Here is an 11706-nt window from a genome sequence, read left to right on the forward strand (position 1 = left end):
CATCCTCCTTAATTATGGAAGATCCCAATTGGTTTGATTTGAAATATAAGGGATATGAAGTATAAGGTATAATATTTGTGATATGAGTGGGATTTATTTATTTGAAGGGAAATAGGTTTATTGAGTACACTGCATGGGATGGCAGTTTGGGCAGTGACAAAAAGTACTTTTTGCCATTAAAAAATACAAATAAAATAAATATATGGATTTGTTTTGGAGTTTTTTGTTTGTTTTCATCCAGTACTGGAGACCAAACCCAGGGTCTTGTGCTTGCTAGGCAAGTACTTTACTCTGAGCTAAATCCTTACCTCCTTCCAGTGCGTTTTAACATGGTAATTCCATGTACAAAGTCTAATTCAAGTTCTATTCCTTCTGTGGTTCATGTATATAGTGAATATACTCTCTTATAACCTGATCATTTTAATTAAGCTCACTGTGGCCACAAAGCAATTCACATAAATTAGAGTTCTTTCCTGTATTCTTTTACAAAGTATAGCTTATGAAAGATCAACTTTTTCATGACAGAGTTTTGAGAGATTGTTCAAATTAAAAAGATGTGAATAACTTGCATAAGATATTGAAATGAATGATAACTGGATATGCTGAAGCATTATGATAGTTTTCTCCCGTAACTTTACTGAGTATTAATGAAAAAGACTTGAAGGACCCTAAGAAGAGAGCAGGTGGTGGAGACAGGAACAAGAGCCTAAGGGGCTCACTACCTACCTGACTAAGGAGATTAGGGTCAGATTATGGAGTTTTCAAGGTGCCTTATAAATATGAACTTTCTTTGTCCTCTAGATTAGACAAGTATTCAGGCTGTAAGAAGGAACTCCTAAAACCCAAGATTGATTAGCTTCGTATTCCCAGCATTAAATCTTCAGAATTCCATTAAGAATGAAACCTGTATTTCAAATATAACCTCTAAGATTGTTTGATGATCAAAGCATTTTTTATCATCCAATACTGACGTGATGAGATCTTTTGGAGATCTTGGCACAACTTCAAAGTGTGATAGAAGTGTATGTGGAGACCTCTTCCAAGTTTGGAAGGCAGCAGTTTGGCTGAGACACTGGAAAGAGAGACTTTCTTGAAAACATCTACAGTCTTTTCCTACTTTGGAATTCTAAAGGATAGCAAAACTCACATATGCATTCTCAGCACTGCAGTGAGTTGAGTGTTTCTGTTTGTTAATATGGATACATGATCTCCTGAGGCATCTGTAGTACTTTTATCACCCACCTGCCTCCTACTCCTTCCAAGAGCTGTTTCTATACATTGTGAAAGAAATTCTTTCACTTCCACCTCACATGTTTTGCTTTTGTTTTGCAGATCGAAAACCGAGAAGCAATTTAAGAGATTGGGCGGGAGGTGAGGGGAGGAGGCAAAGCGTTCAAAGAACCTCCAGTTAGCTTGGTATCTCTTCGCCAGGATTTTGCTACCCAAAGCTGCGGACTCTGGATTTAGCATCCTTCGTTGGATCCTGTTTTCTTAATCAAGCATTGAGTACTTTGGAACATCCTCCCTGTGTGACACCTCCTAGCCTCTGGCCAGGGTTCCTTCCCACCATCTACTTCTCTCCCCCCTCCCACCCCCAGCCTGCGCATGCGTCCTAAGAACCCCCTCCACTCGCTGCCCAGACTCCGAGTATTGTCGGGGGCTATTCTCTCTCCCAGGAACATGGCGGCGAGTCAGGGAGGCGGTGGGAACAGTGGGGGCGGCGGCTGCGGTGGAGGTGGAAGTGGCGGTGGTGGTGGCGCCGCTGGAGGAGGAGGAGGAGGAGGAGGAGGAGGAGGAGGAGGAGGAAGGGGAGGACAAGGAGGACAAGGATGAGGATGAGGAAGAAGAACATTCAAAGGAGAAGCATTACGGAGGTGGCGGCTGTGGCGGGACCGTGGTAGTGCCCATCCCCGTACCGACTCTTTTCGGTCAGCCGTTCCCCAATGGGCCGCAGTGGCATCCGGGGAGCCTGCAGCCTCAGCACACCGTGAGGAGCCTGGACAGGGCCCTGGAGGAGGCGGGGAACTCTGGCATCCTGAGCCTCAGTGGCAGGAAACTCCGAGACTTCCCGGGCAGTGGCTACGACTTGACGGACACCACCCAAGCAGGTGACAGGCCAAGAGGGAGGGGAAGAGGGCCGGGAAGGAGGATGGGGAGTGGGTGGCTGCGTGGCCTCTTCGTTGGACTCTGCGGTGCCCAGCGCACGGGCGGGGGTGAAGGGGCTCACGGAATCCTAGCCGCCGGCTCTGACTTCGAGGGGCAAAGCCTGCACTGGGGGAAAGAGGGGTGCAAAGGCTAGGGAACGATGGGGAAGATTGCGAGGATGTTAGGGGCGTTATTGTTCAAGCAAGTTGCTCTGGTACAGGCGGAAGGGAGGTATTGACATCTTCCTTAATGCACTTCTTTCAACTCTCCTGAATGGTCCTATCTCCCTTCCCTCAATGGGAGAGGATAGGAGTTGGGGGCCGGGGAGCTGGGAACAGACAATGCAGAAAATTATAATCTTTACATATTCCTTAAAGGCAACCATGCCTGCAAGAATGGCATAGTGCTTTTCAGATTAAGGCAGCAGGCTTGCTGTTTGTGTTCTTGTGTTGCATTTGGTTTTTAACCATCTTAGGAGACGCTTGGCTTTTTATTTGTCACGTATATCTTTAATGAGTGAATATTTTTTTTTTCTCATTTTCCTGGCATTGAGAAGGCAGTGGTGGTTAGATTAATATTTGGTGCACCAGCAGATTAAATCATCAATCACATAAGTATTTGGATACTGGGCAAAAGAAAGTCCACCTTTTGCATTCTGTTAGTTTTATATTTTGTCATTTAAAATTTTACTAAATTTTAAGAGCATTTTTGAGAAAAACATTAATTATGTTATATGGAGTTGGTGGCTAATGGCTATCATTTTAGGTGAGAAATTGGCTATTGTGATGTTCTTCGGGTACTCTGTTAGTCTTTGTTGTGGCTGGCATTTTTTTGTGATGAATACAGCCTTCTCTCTTCCGCTTAAACCACAGCTGCTTATTTTTAGCTATGTTTTGGTTTGCTGAAAGTTTTTTTTCTTTCCTTTCATAGTCTTTAAAATTTTTATTTATGTGTCTGCTCCATATACTTGACTTTAATAAATTATGGGCTGAAATATTTGAGACATATTAATTCTGAAATAATATGCAGCAAGTGAATTCATGCACGGTGAAAAGAAGTAAACAACCTTATTTACAAACAAGACAGTTTCTGTGCATTCAGTCTCTAGACATTAAATCAAGATATATGTGCTGGAGGAGGATGGAAAAAGGAAGAAAACCTAAAATTGAAGCCTCCCACCCAGTGATTTTCTTAGGCATTATCCTGAGAACTATGCATAATTAATACCTGATTTTGTATTTTGGAAAGCATGTTTGAATATTTACCCCTTACTCGGAACAGAATTCCTAAACAATATGTTCACATACTCATAGCTAGATATTGGCAAGATATACTACTTGGTGTGTTCTTCAAAAGCTTCAAGAAAAATGGCTTTAGATTGCATCATTGGAGGGATTTTTTTCCTTATTGTTTTTTTTAAAACCCATAAAGCTTCCTTCTATCTGTAAGACAAAGTTGAAGCATCTTGGCTAGACGTTTTGGGCTTTTATTACCCTGTCTTCCAGTTAGGCCAGCTCGATGCCCCTCAAATATATTTTGTGCAATTCTGCCTTGTCGTTATAGAAGGTTAACTGTATTTACTTCTTTTCTTCGTCTATTTTATTTTGTTCAAATCTATGCTTTAGTCCATAGCAGTCTCCTGTTTCTTTGAATTCCCAAGGGACTTATTATATTTACCACCTACTTGACAGTGCTGGCTTTATTTTCCTTTTATGTTTGTGCCTTGCTGTCACTGAGAAGATGGAAAGCCACTTCAAGGCAAGGAATCAGCCCCTTACTTGTTCAGTCTATATTTCTTTTATTGAATACAGTATTTCTCACCAATATGAATATCATTTTATTCGGTTTATAGCCTTTTTCTTTTAAGCCTTCAGTTGGTTTTCTGAATCAAGCTTCAATACAATCCAGGACCATATTTATTCTTGGTAAACAGTCGCCATAATCATTTTTGTTATTTTTTACTTTTGAGTGCTGAGGTCTCAGGACCTTGCACATGCTAGTCAAGCTCTGTACATCCCCAGCTCCCTTCTTAATCTTTGCCAGTGTCTATATAGTCACACAAATCTTTTGTGTTTTATTTTTGTTTTCATGTGTTTGTACAAGGTTGCACATGTAAGTGTGAGTGTGTGTGTGAATACGCAGACCAGAGGTCAGCCTCAGGTGTCTTTCCTCAGATGCAGTCCATCTTTTTTTTTTTTTTTGAGATAGGGTCTCTCATTGGCCTAGAGTTGTCATGGTTAGTCAGTATCAGGCATCTGCCCATCTTTACCTTCTAGCACTGATTTTACAAGTACACTACTATGCCCAGTTTTTTTTTTTTTTTTTTTTTTTTTTAACTATGTTGGTTCTGGAGATTGAACTTAGTTAGATCTTCATGCTTGCACATTTTATTTACCTAATGAGTAAAGTGAGTTTTATGGTTCTCCCTCACCCCCTCTTTCTTTCTCCCTTGTGTATACGGTGTGTGTATGTGTGTGTGTGTGTGTGTGTGTGTGTGTGTGTATGTGTGTGTCCACAAAACTTTATTCACCTACTGAGTGAAATGAGTTTTGTGGGTACCATGATGTGCGTGTTAGTCAGAGAACAACCTTGGATGTTAGTCTTTGCCTTCCACCTTGAGACAGGGTCTCTTGGCCTCTGAGTATACCAGGCTAGTTGGCCCATGAACTTCCAAGTATTCTCCTGTCTGTGTCTGCCTCCCATCTCATTGTAGAAGTACTGGGGTTACAAATGACTGAGCTACTGCATCAGGCCTTCATGTGAGTTCTGGGGATCTGAAACCAAGTTGTGAGGCTTGTTTGACAAGAGCTTTACTCACTAAGTTATCTCCCCAACCCCATACTTTCTTTTTGCTATAGGGTCTCACTCTGTAGTCCAAGCTAGCCTGGATAACTTGTTATCTGGGCTGGTATCTTGAACTTGTGACAATGTTCCTGCCTCAGCCCCTCTGGTTTAGAAGCATGAACAACCATTCATGACTGGCACTCAGTAGACAGAGGCAGGTGGATATCTCTGAGATCAAGGCCAGCCTGGTCTACATAGCAAGGACCAGGGCAGCCGGGGCTACAGGGAGACCCTGTCTCAAAAAAGAGCAAAAAAGAATAATTCTTCATTTTAGGCTATGATCGGCATGTAAGAGAGAAAATATTCGTTTTCTTCTTTCTGAGTTTAGATCATTTCGCTTAATATTATACTTTCTATGTCCATCCATTTCTTGCAGATTTCACTTTTCTTTACAGATGAGTAATATTCTATTTTGTATAAGTACCACATTTTCATTACTCAGTTTTCTGTTGATGGACATCTAGCTTGTTGCATTTTCCTTGTTTGCTTCCTATCATAAAATAGAGCAGCAATAAACATGGATGTGCAAATATTTTTGTGGTAGGATATGGAGTTCTTTGGGTATATACCCAGGAGTGGAGTAGCTGGGTCATATGGTAGTTCTATTTTTAATTTTTTGATGAACCTTCAAACCTAATTCTATAATGACTGCATTAGTTTGCATTCCCACCAGCTTTCTCTTGCCCTACATCCTCTCCAACATTTGTTAGATTTTTGTGATGGCAATCATTGTAATTAGGGTGAGGTACAATCTCAAAGTAGTTTTAATTTACATTTTCCTGATCACTAGGGATGTTGAACACATTTAAAAATATTTATTGATCATTTGGGTCTCTTTTGAAAAGTGTTCGTTTTATGTTGCTTAACAGTTTATTTCTCATGCCATAATGTATACATGTATATGTGTAAACAGGTATAAGTGTGGGTATAGTATAACATTTAGAAAGGAGCTCAATAAAGGGTAATACTAGATTGTGAGTAAGGACAAAATGCAAGTCAAAGGACACAATGAGTCATTAAAGAGGATATAAAGCTCTTTCTTTTTCCAAATTTGTTATAGTGGAAAAGTGAATAAAACTGGAATTGCTAGTGAAATTCTAAAAATCCCAAAGTGGCTGGGTGTGGTGGCAAACACCTTTAGTCCCAGTACTCGGGAGGCAGAGGCAGGTGGATCTCTGTGAGTTCAAGGTCTGCCTGGTCTACACAGTGAGTTCCAGGCCAGTTGGGGCTACAGGAAAACCCTGTATCAAAAGACCAAAAAAAAAAAAAAAAAAAAAAACCTACCCCCCCCAAAAAAAAACCCCAAGTGAAGCTTCACTGATTCAAAATGGCCATTCTAACTGTATAGAGAGTTTCACTGCAATGTATTAAATTTGGGAATGTGCATGTGTTTGAATGCCTTCCTTAAACTAGCCATATGAATGTTTTTAATCTGTGAATTAATTAGTAAAAGTGATTTAAAAAAATAAGTAAAAATGTCAATTTTTAAAAAAGAAAAACCCAAACATTCAGCTTTATTTAATTTTTTTCATTTGAATGTATGTTCTTTGTTAGAGCATATGAACATCTGCTAGAGTAAAATAGATTTTATGCTATTTTTCCTTTCATTTAAATATGCTATGAGTAGGTGGGTCATTTGCCATTTATTTTGTGAAAATTCAGTCAGGAAGTACATATGGACAATAGTTTTGAATACAGAGATCAGTGTTCATTTTATGTAAATGAAAGTAGACACACCAGAGCTGAAGGAAAATGGAGCATATTTGAGAATATGCACACGAGCATATACATACACATATGCAGTCTATATACTTGATGAAAACAGTTCTGTTTGATTATGCTGTTATATTATAGTTTAAATGCCTCTCAGTGGGTTAATGTTTCAGAACCAAACTGATTAATTAGACAAGCATGTGATGGTTTATTGGATTGAGAAGACACCAGAAGAAAGAAAAATAGCTGAGACTCTATTCTAGTTAATAGAGGTAAGCAGTGTTTAGAAAATGAGCTAAGGTAGTATTGACTTAGGGGAAACTGACAGCTTTCAAAAGTTGGGAGGCATTTTTGCATTATTTTGCTGTTCCTCACACATTTGTAAGATGTAATAGACCAGTGGTTCCTACCTTGGCCAGACATTAAAATCACAAGGGAACTGTATTTTAATACATGCACAGACCCCACCTCAGATCAATTACATCAGAATCTTAGTGGCCAGGAACTGTGAAAAAAAATCTTGCTAGGTGATTCTAATGTATAGTTAGGGGTTTAGAAACCATAGAATACTTAGTTCATTTTTGAAAGCACTTAAGAAATACTTGCTGTTTGAGTCAATAAGAACATAGACAAAAGTTCAGTGATTAACCTAAAGTTACTTGTCAAGAGATTAAAAACTTAAAATGGTAGCAGTGTTGAACTTATACTTCAGTATTATTCTCAGTAGACTTGTGTGAAGACAAGACTGATTTTCTTCATCTTTTTGTGTTTATCATATTATATTGCAAATAGAATCTTACTTTGAACCTACAGGGTTTTTTAAAATTTTTAGTTTTCATGCATAGCCCTGGTTTACAGTTTGTACTGTTTGTTAACTTTGCATTAAGAAAATAGTGCTTCCCAAATATGTACACAAAATCTTGTTTTCTCTAACAGGCTGGATAAGAGAGAAAATGGAGAGTAGGCACTGTTGGCAAAGTTTGTCTTTAGTATTTTTTTATACCTTCCTCCGCATTTGTGATGTCCATTCTCCTCCATTTGTTCCTTTTCTTTTGTCCCTAGCTAGCTTCTCTTTCCTTCTTGAGATTCACTTTCCTTCCTTTACTGCGATGGAGTGCAAAGCTAAATGATTATGGCAATCTATTCCAGGATATTAAATTTAACAGGAAGTGTTTGCACATTTATTTGAAGTCAGTTGTTGGTTTGTGCATCTTCTTTCTAGACTGTCCTTGGTTAAAATTCCTACTGATCCTCATGCCTCTGCGTCTTCAGAATATCCTACTGATATGTGCCAACACAAGGAACCTAGGGGATGAAGGGAAAGAAGGAACTCAAGAGAGGTAGGATTGTAGAAAAAAGGTATTGTTAAGGGAGAAAGGGGGGAAAATGGGGTCACTTTAATTGCGGAAACCATGATGGAGGGGTGAGACAATGTGAGAAATAAATAATGCCTAGCTAGTTTTAAAAACCAGAGGGAACCACATTACTCCAACAACCTACTGACAAATTATACATACTAGATCAAGGAATACATGTCTAGGTAAGGTTTATCTGAGAATAATTGGTCTTTGCCCAAGATTTAGCTACATGACACAGTAATTGAAAGTACCAGACTTGTGGAACTAACCTTCAAAGACATACTTTGAGGCCTATACTAATTTGGTCAGAGGGACATAAAGGACACTTTTTGCTCCTTGCCCTCCTAGGTCGACTAGTTCCAGGGGACTATGAGCATCTCTCAAAATGTCCTGTAATTGTGGTAGGTCACCTGTCCTCTTTATCAAGGAGGCTGAGGAGACCCCATGAGATGGACTTGAACCAGTGTCCAGTCTACAAAGAGGAGGGCCAACACAGAGGAATCATTTCCTCCATGCTTCCAAGTGAAGCCAACCATGGTGGAGCAGGACCTTTGTCTTATCTTCACACAGGCAGAACTGGTAAAAGAAAGGAGCCAGGGGCTCCTCCCAAGCCCATGTGACCCCTGAGGAACATATCCTCAAACAACCTTAAGAATAAAAATAAATTGGTTTATCTGTGCCAACTGTATAGCCTCAAACACCCAAAAGGAAAGTATAGCCAAAGATTAAAGGAGCCAATATAATTTTTTAAGAGTCCATATGTATAGCCAAAGGCTACATAACAAGAAACAATGCCAGACATGAGATACCTTCCATTGAGTTATTGGCCAAGGTGGCGCAAGAGACTCCCAGACAGTAACCCAGCATAGAACAGGGAAAATGAACAGCAGACCCCAATGTTATGTAAAGGAATATTGACAACCTATTGCTGCCAGATGAGGAAGAGCTGATCTTCCTAAAACAAGGGGCTGACTAGATTCACCAGAAGGGCAAGTAGTGGGAAATGGCTGGGGGTGCCAACAACACAGCAGATAGTAGCAGGGATATCAGAGTATAAGGGCTGGAGTGGGGGGCGGGAGGCTATGGGAGGGTGCCATCTGCAAAGTGGTTGTATAGTTGAACAAGATGGTTTGGGATTTCTGTGTGATACACACACACACACACACACACACACACACACAAATCAACAAATTTTAAAAAATGTATTATATTTGAGGAGGAAGCATGGAAATTTATGTCATGTTAATAAGTAGAGGTGATAAACATTACCATTGAAATCTACCTGATGACTTTATAGACATACACAAGTGCCAAGGATTCAAGTGCAACCTTTTATGACTAGTAATAATCAGATACTTACAGATTAGAGATGCATGCACCAACATATCAGTGTTAGTAGCAAAAACAATGAGTCTTTCTGCAAGGAACAATATATTCTAAAATGAGATGGAGATCGTTTTTAAAGGTTTAAAACTCATTCAGTTTTATGTCTTACAGGGCTTATACCGAGTTCAATAATATATAACTATTAATTCAATTGTGAACCTAGAAACTTGCACCCACTTGTGAAAGAGATATACTCTTGCTCTGGAGTGTGTTACTGAATGTGTTAAAGCTGTAATGAAATGCTTTTTCTAATCATGTAGTTATTAAAAATTAAAAAAAAACCAGCAAAAAATTCCTACCGAAGGACATAAAAACAGGGAGTAGAAAGTTGCTGTCTGGTTTTAGGAAAGTCATTCATTCTTTGTGGAATGTCTTATTTAAAAAATATTTTGTTTACTTTTATATGTGTATGGGTGCTTTGCCTGCATGTATGTAAGTGCACCATGAGCATGCATTGCCCATGGAGGCCGCCCCCGAATGTGGAGATTTAGATGATTGCTAGCCATCATGTGGATGCTGGGAACTAAAAAAGGGTCCTCTGCAAGAATAGCCCATGCTCTTAGGTGCTGAGCCAACTCTCCTGCCCTTTAACATCTTCTTTGAGATAGTTATAGGTGGATTTGGTAATAATTAGTTTGATATTATGATAATTTGTTGACTTAAAATGAATTTAATCATTACTCAAACAACTCTTGATTAATTTTCATAGCGGACTCTGTCACCAGTGCTACAAATAAGTGGATAAGACTCAGCCTGCTTGCTGCTACTCTCACTGCTACTTTAAATACAGTAATTTTTTATGTTCATGAGAAATAGGTCTGTAAAACAGATTTAGGAATTCTTTTACCAGATTGTGCTATGTCCTGGATAATCACATGTTTTCCTGTGAACCAGGAATCAACTCTAGGATTTCCTACATGTGTTAGCTCACCTCTTCAACTTTGGGATATGGCATATTTTATCAGATTGTAAAATGGAGCCAGATAAACACAACATCTGATTTGGTCACATAGTTAAAAGCACTGTTAATGTATTTACTGGAATGAGCTTATGATTTAATTTTATGGCCTGATTCAAGCATATGCCTTGTTTTATAGAGAAGGTGTCTTCCTGAAAAAATTAAAGAACATTTTTCACAGTTGAGTTATATATTAATTGCTGTAGATTATATTTAAGTTGCTGAACCTCAACTGATTTATTTTGGTACAGATTCTATTGCATAGATAGCTGTCCCTTAATTTCATTCTTTTGCATTGTAAAATAAAATGTTAGCCTAAATTGGAGGGTGCAATCATTGTTAAAATAATCACATTTATTGTTAGAATAACATTTATATAGCTCTTTATAAAGCTCTGAATACTTTCAAATATATATGTATATATTATTCTATTGTATCCTAATAAATAATGCTGACTAGATTCACCAGAAGGGCAAGAAGTGGGAAATGGCTGGGGTTCTGACAACACAGCAGACAGTAGCAGGGATATCAGAGTATAAGGGTTCTAGTGGGGGGAAGGAGGCTATGTGAGGGTGCCATCTGGGAAGTGGGTGTATTGTCGAATAAAATCGTTTGGGATGTTCTGTGTGATACACACACACAAAATCAACAAATTTTAAAAAATGTATTATATTTGAGGAGGGAGCATGGAAATTTATGTCATGCTAATTAGTAGAGGTGATAAACATTACCATTGAAATCTACCCAATAAGCAGGTGCCAAGGATCCAAGTGCAACCGATTATGACTAGTAATAATCAGACACATACAGATTAGAGACGCAAGTGCCAACATCTCAGTGTTAGTAACAAAAATAATGAGTCTTTCTGCGAGGACCAATATATTCTAAAATGAAATGGAGATCTTTTTTAAAAGTTAAAAAAATCATTCAATTGTATGTTTTACGGGGTTTATACTGAATTCAATATTGTATAACTTTGTTAACTCAACTGTGAACCTATAACCTTGCACCCACTTGTGAAAGAGATGTACTCTTGCTCTGGAGTGTGTTACTGAATATGTTAAAGCTTTAGTTAAATGTTTCTTCTAATCACGTAGTTATTAAAAATTTAAAAAATGTTTAAAAAATAGTAGTAATTCTTCAAAGCATAAAAATTTGCTCCTTAATAATTAGTGGATGTGAAAAAGATTACCATTGAAATCTACCTGATGATTTTATATCCATGCTCAGATGCCAAGGAGCTCAGAAAGTAACTGACTGTGACGAGTAATAATCAGATATATAGAGATTAGAAACACGTGT

The 11706-nt window shown here is 38.7% G+C and overlaps 1 protein-coding gene across 1 annotated transcript in view; it reads left to right on the plus strand.

The window, feature by feature from the left end:
• Positions 1–1605: 1605 nt before the first annotated feature.
• The window catches only part of Lrch2 (leucine rich repeats and calponin homology domain containing 2), a 98967-nt gene continuing 88866 nt past the window's right edge, over positions 1606–11706 (plus strand). The window contains exons 1-2 of the mRNA XM_017800240.2: positions 1606–1758; positions 1859–2108. Coding sequence (XP_017655729.1) covers positions 1606–1758; positions 1859–2108 — 403 coding nt within the window. The remainder of the gene's footprint in view (positions 1759–1858; positions 2109–11706) is intronic.

Source organism: Nannospalax galili, unplaced genomic scaffold (assembly GCF_000622305.1).
Source record: "Nannospalax galili isolate Female #2095 unplaced genomic scaffold, S.galili_v1.0 scaffold641, whole genome shotgun sequence".
Classification (NCBI taxonomy): Eukaryota; Metazoa; Chordata; class Mammalia; order Rodentia; family Spalacidae; genus Nannospalax; species Nannospalax galili.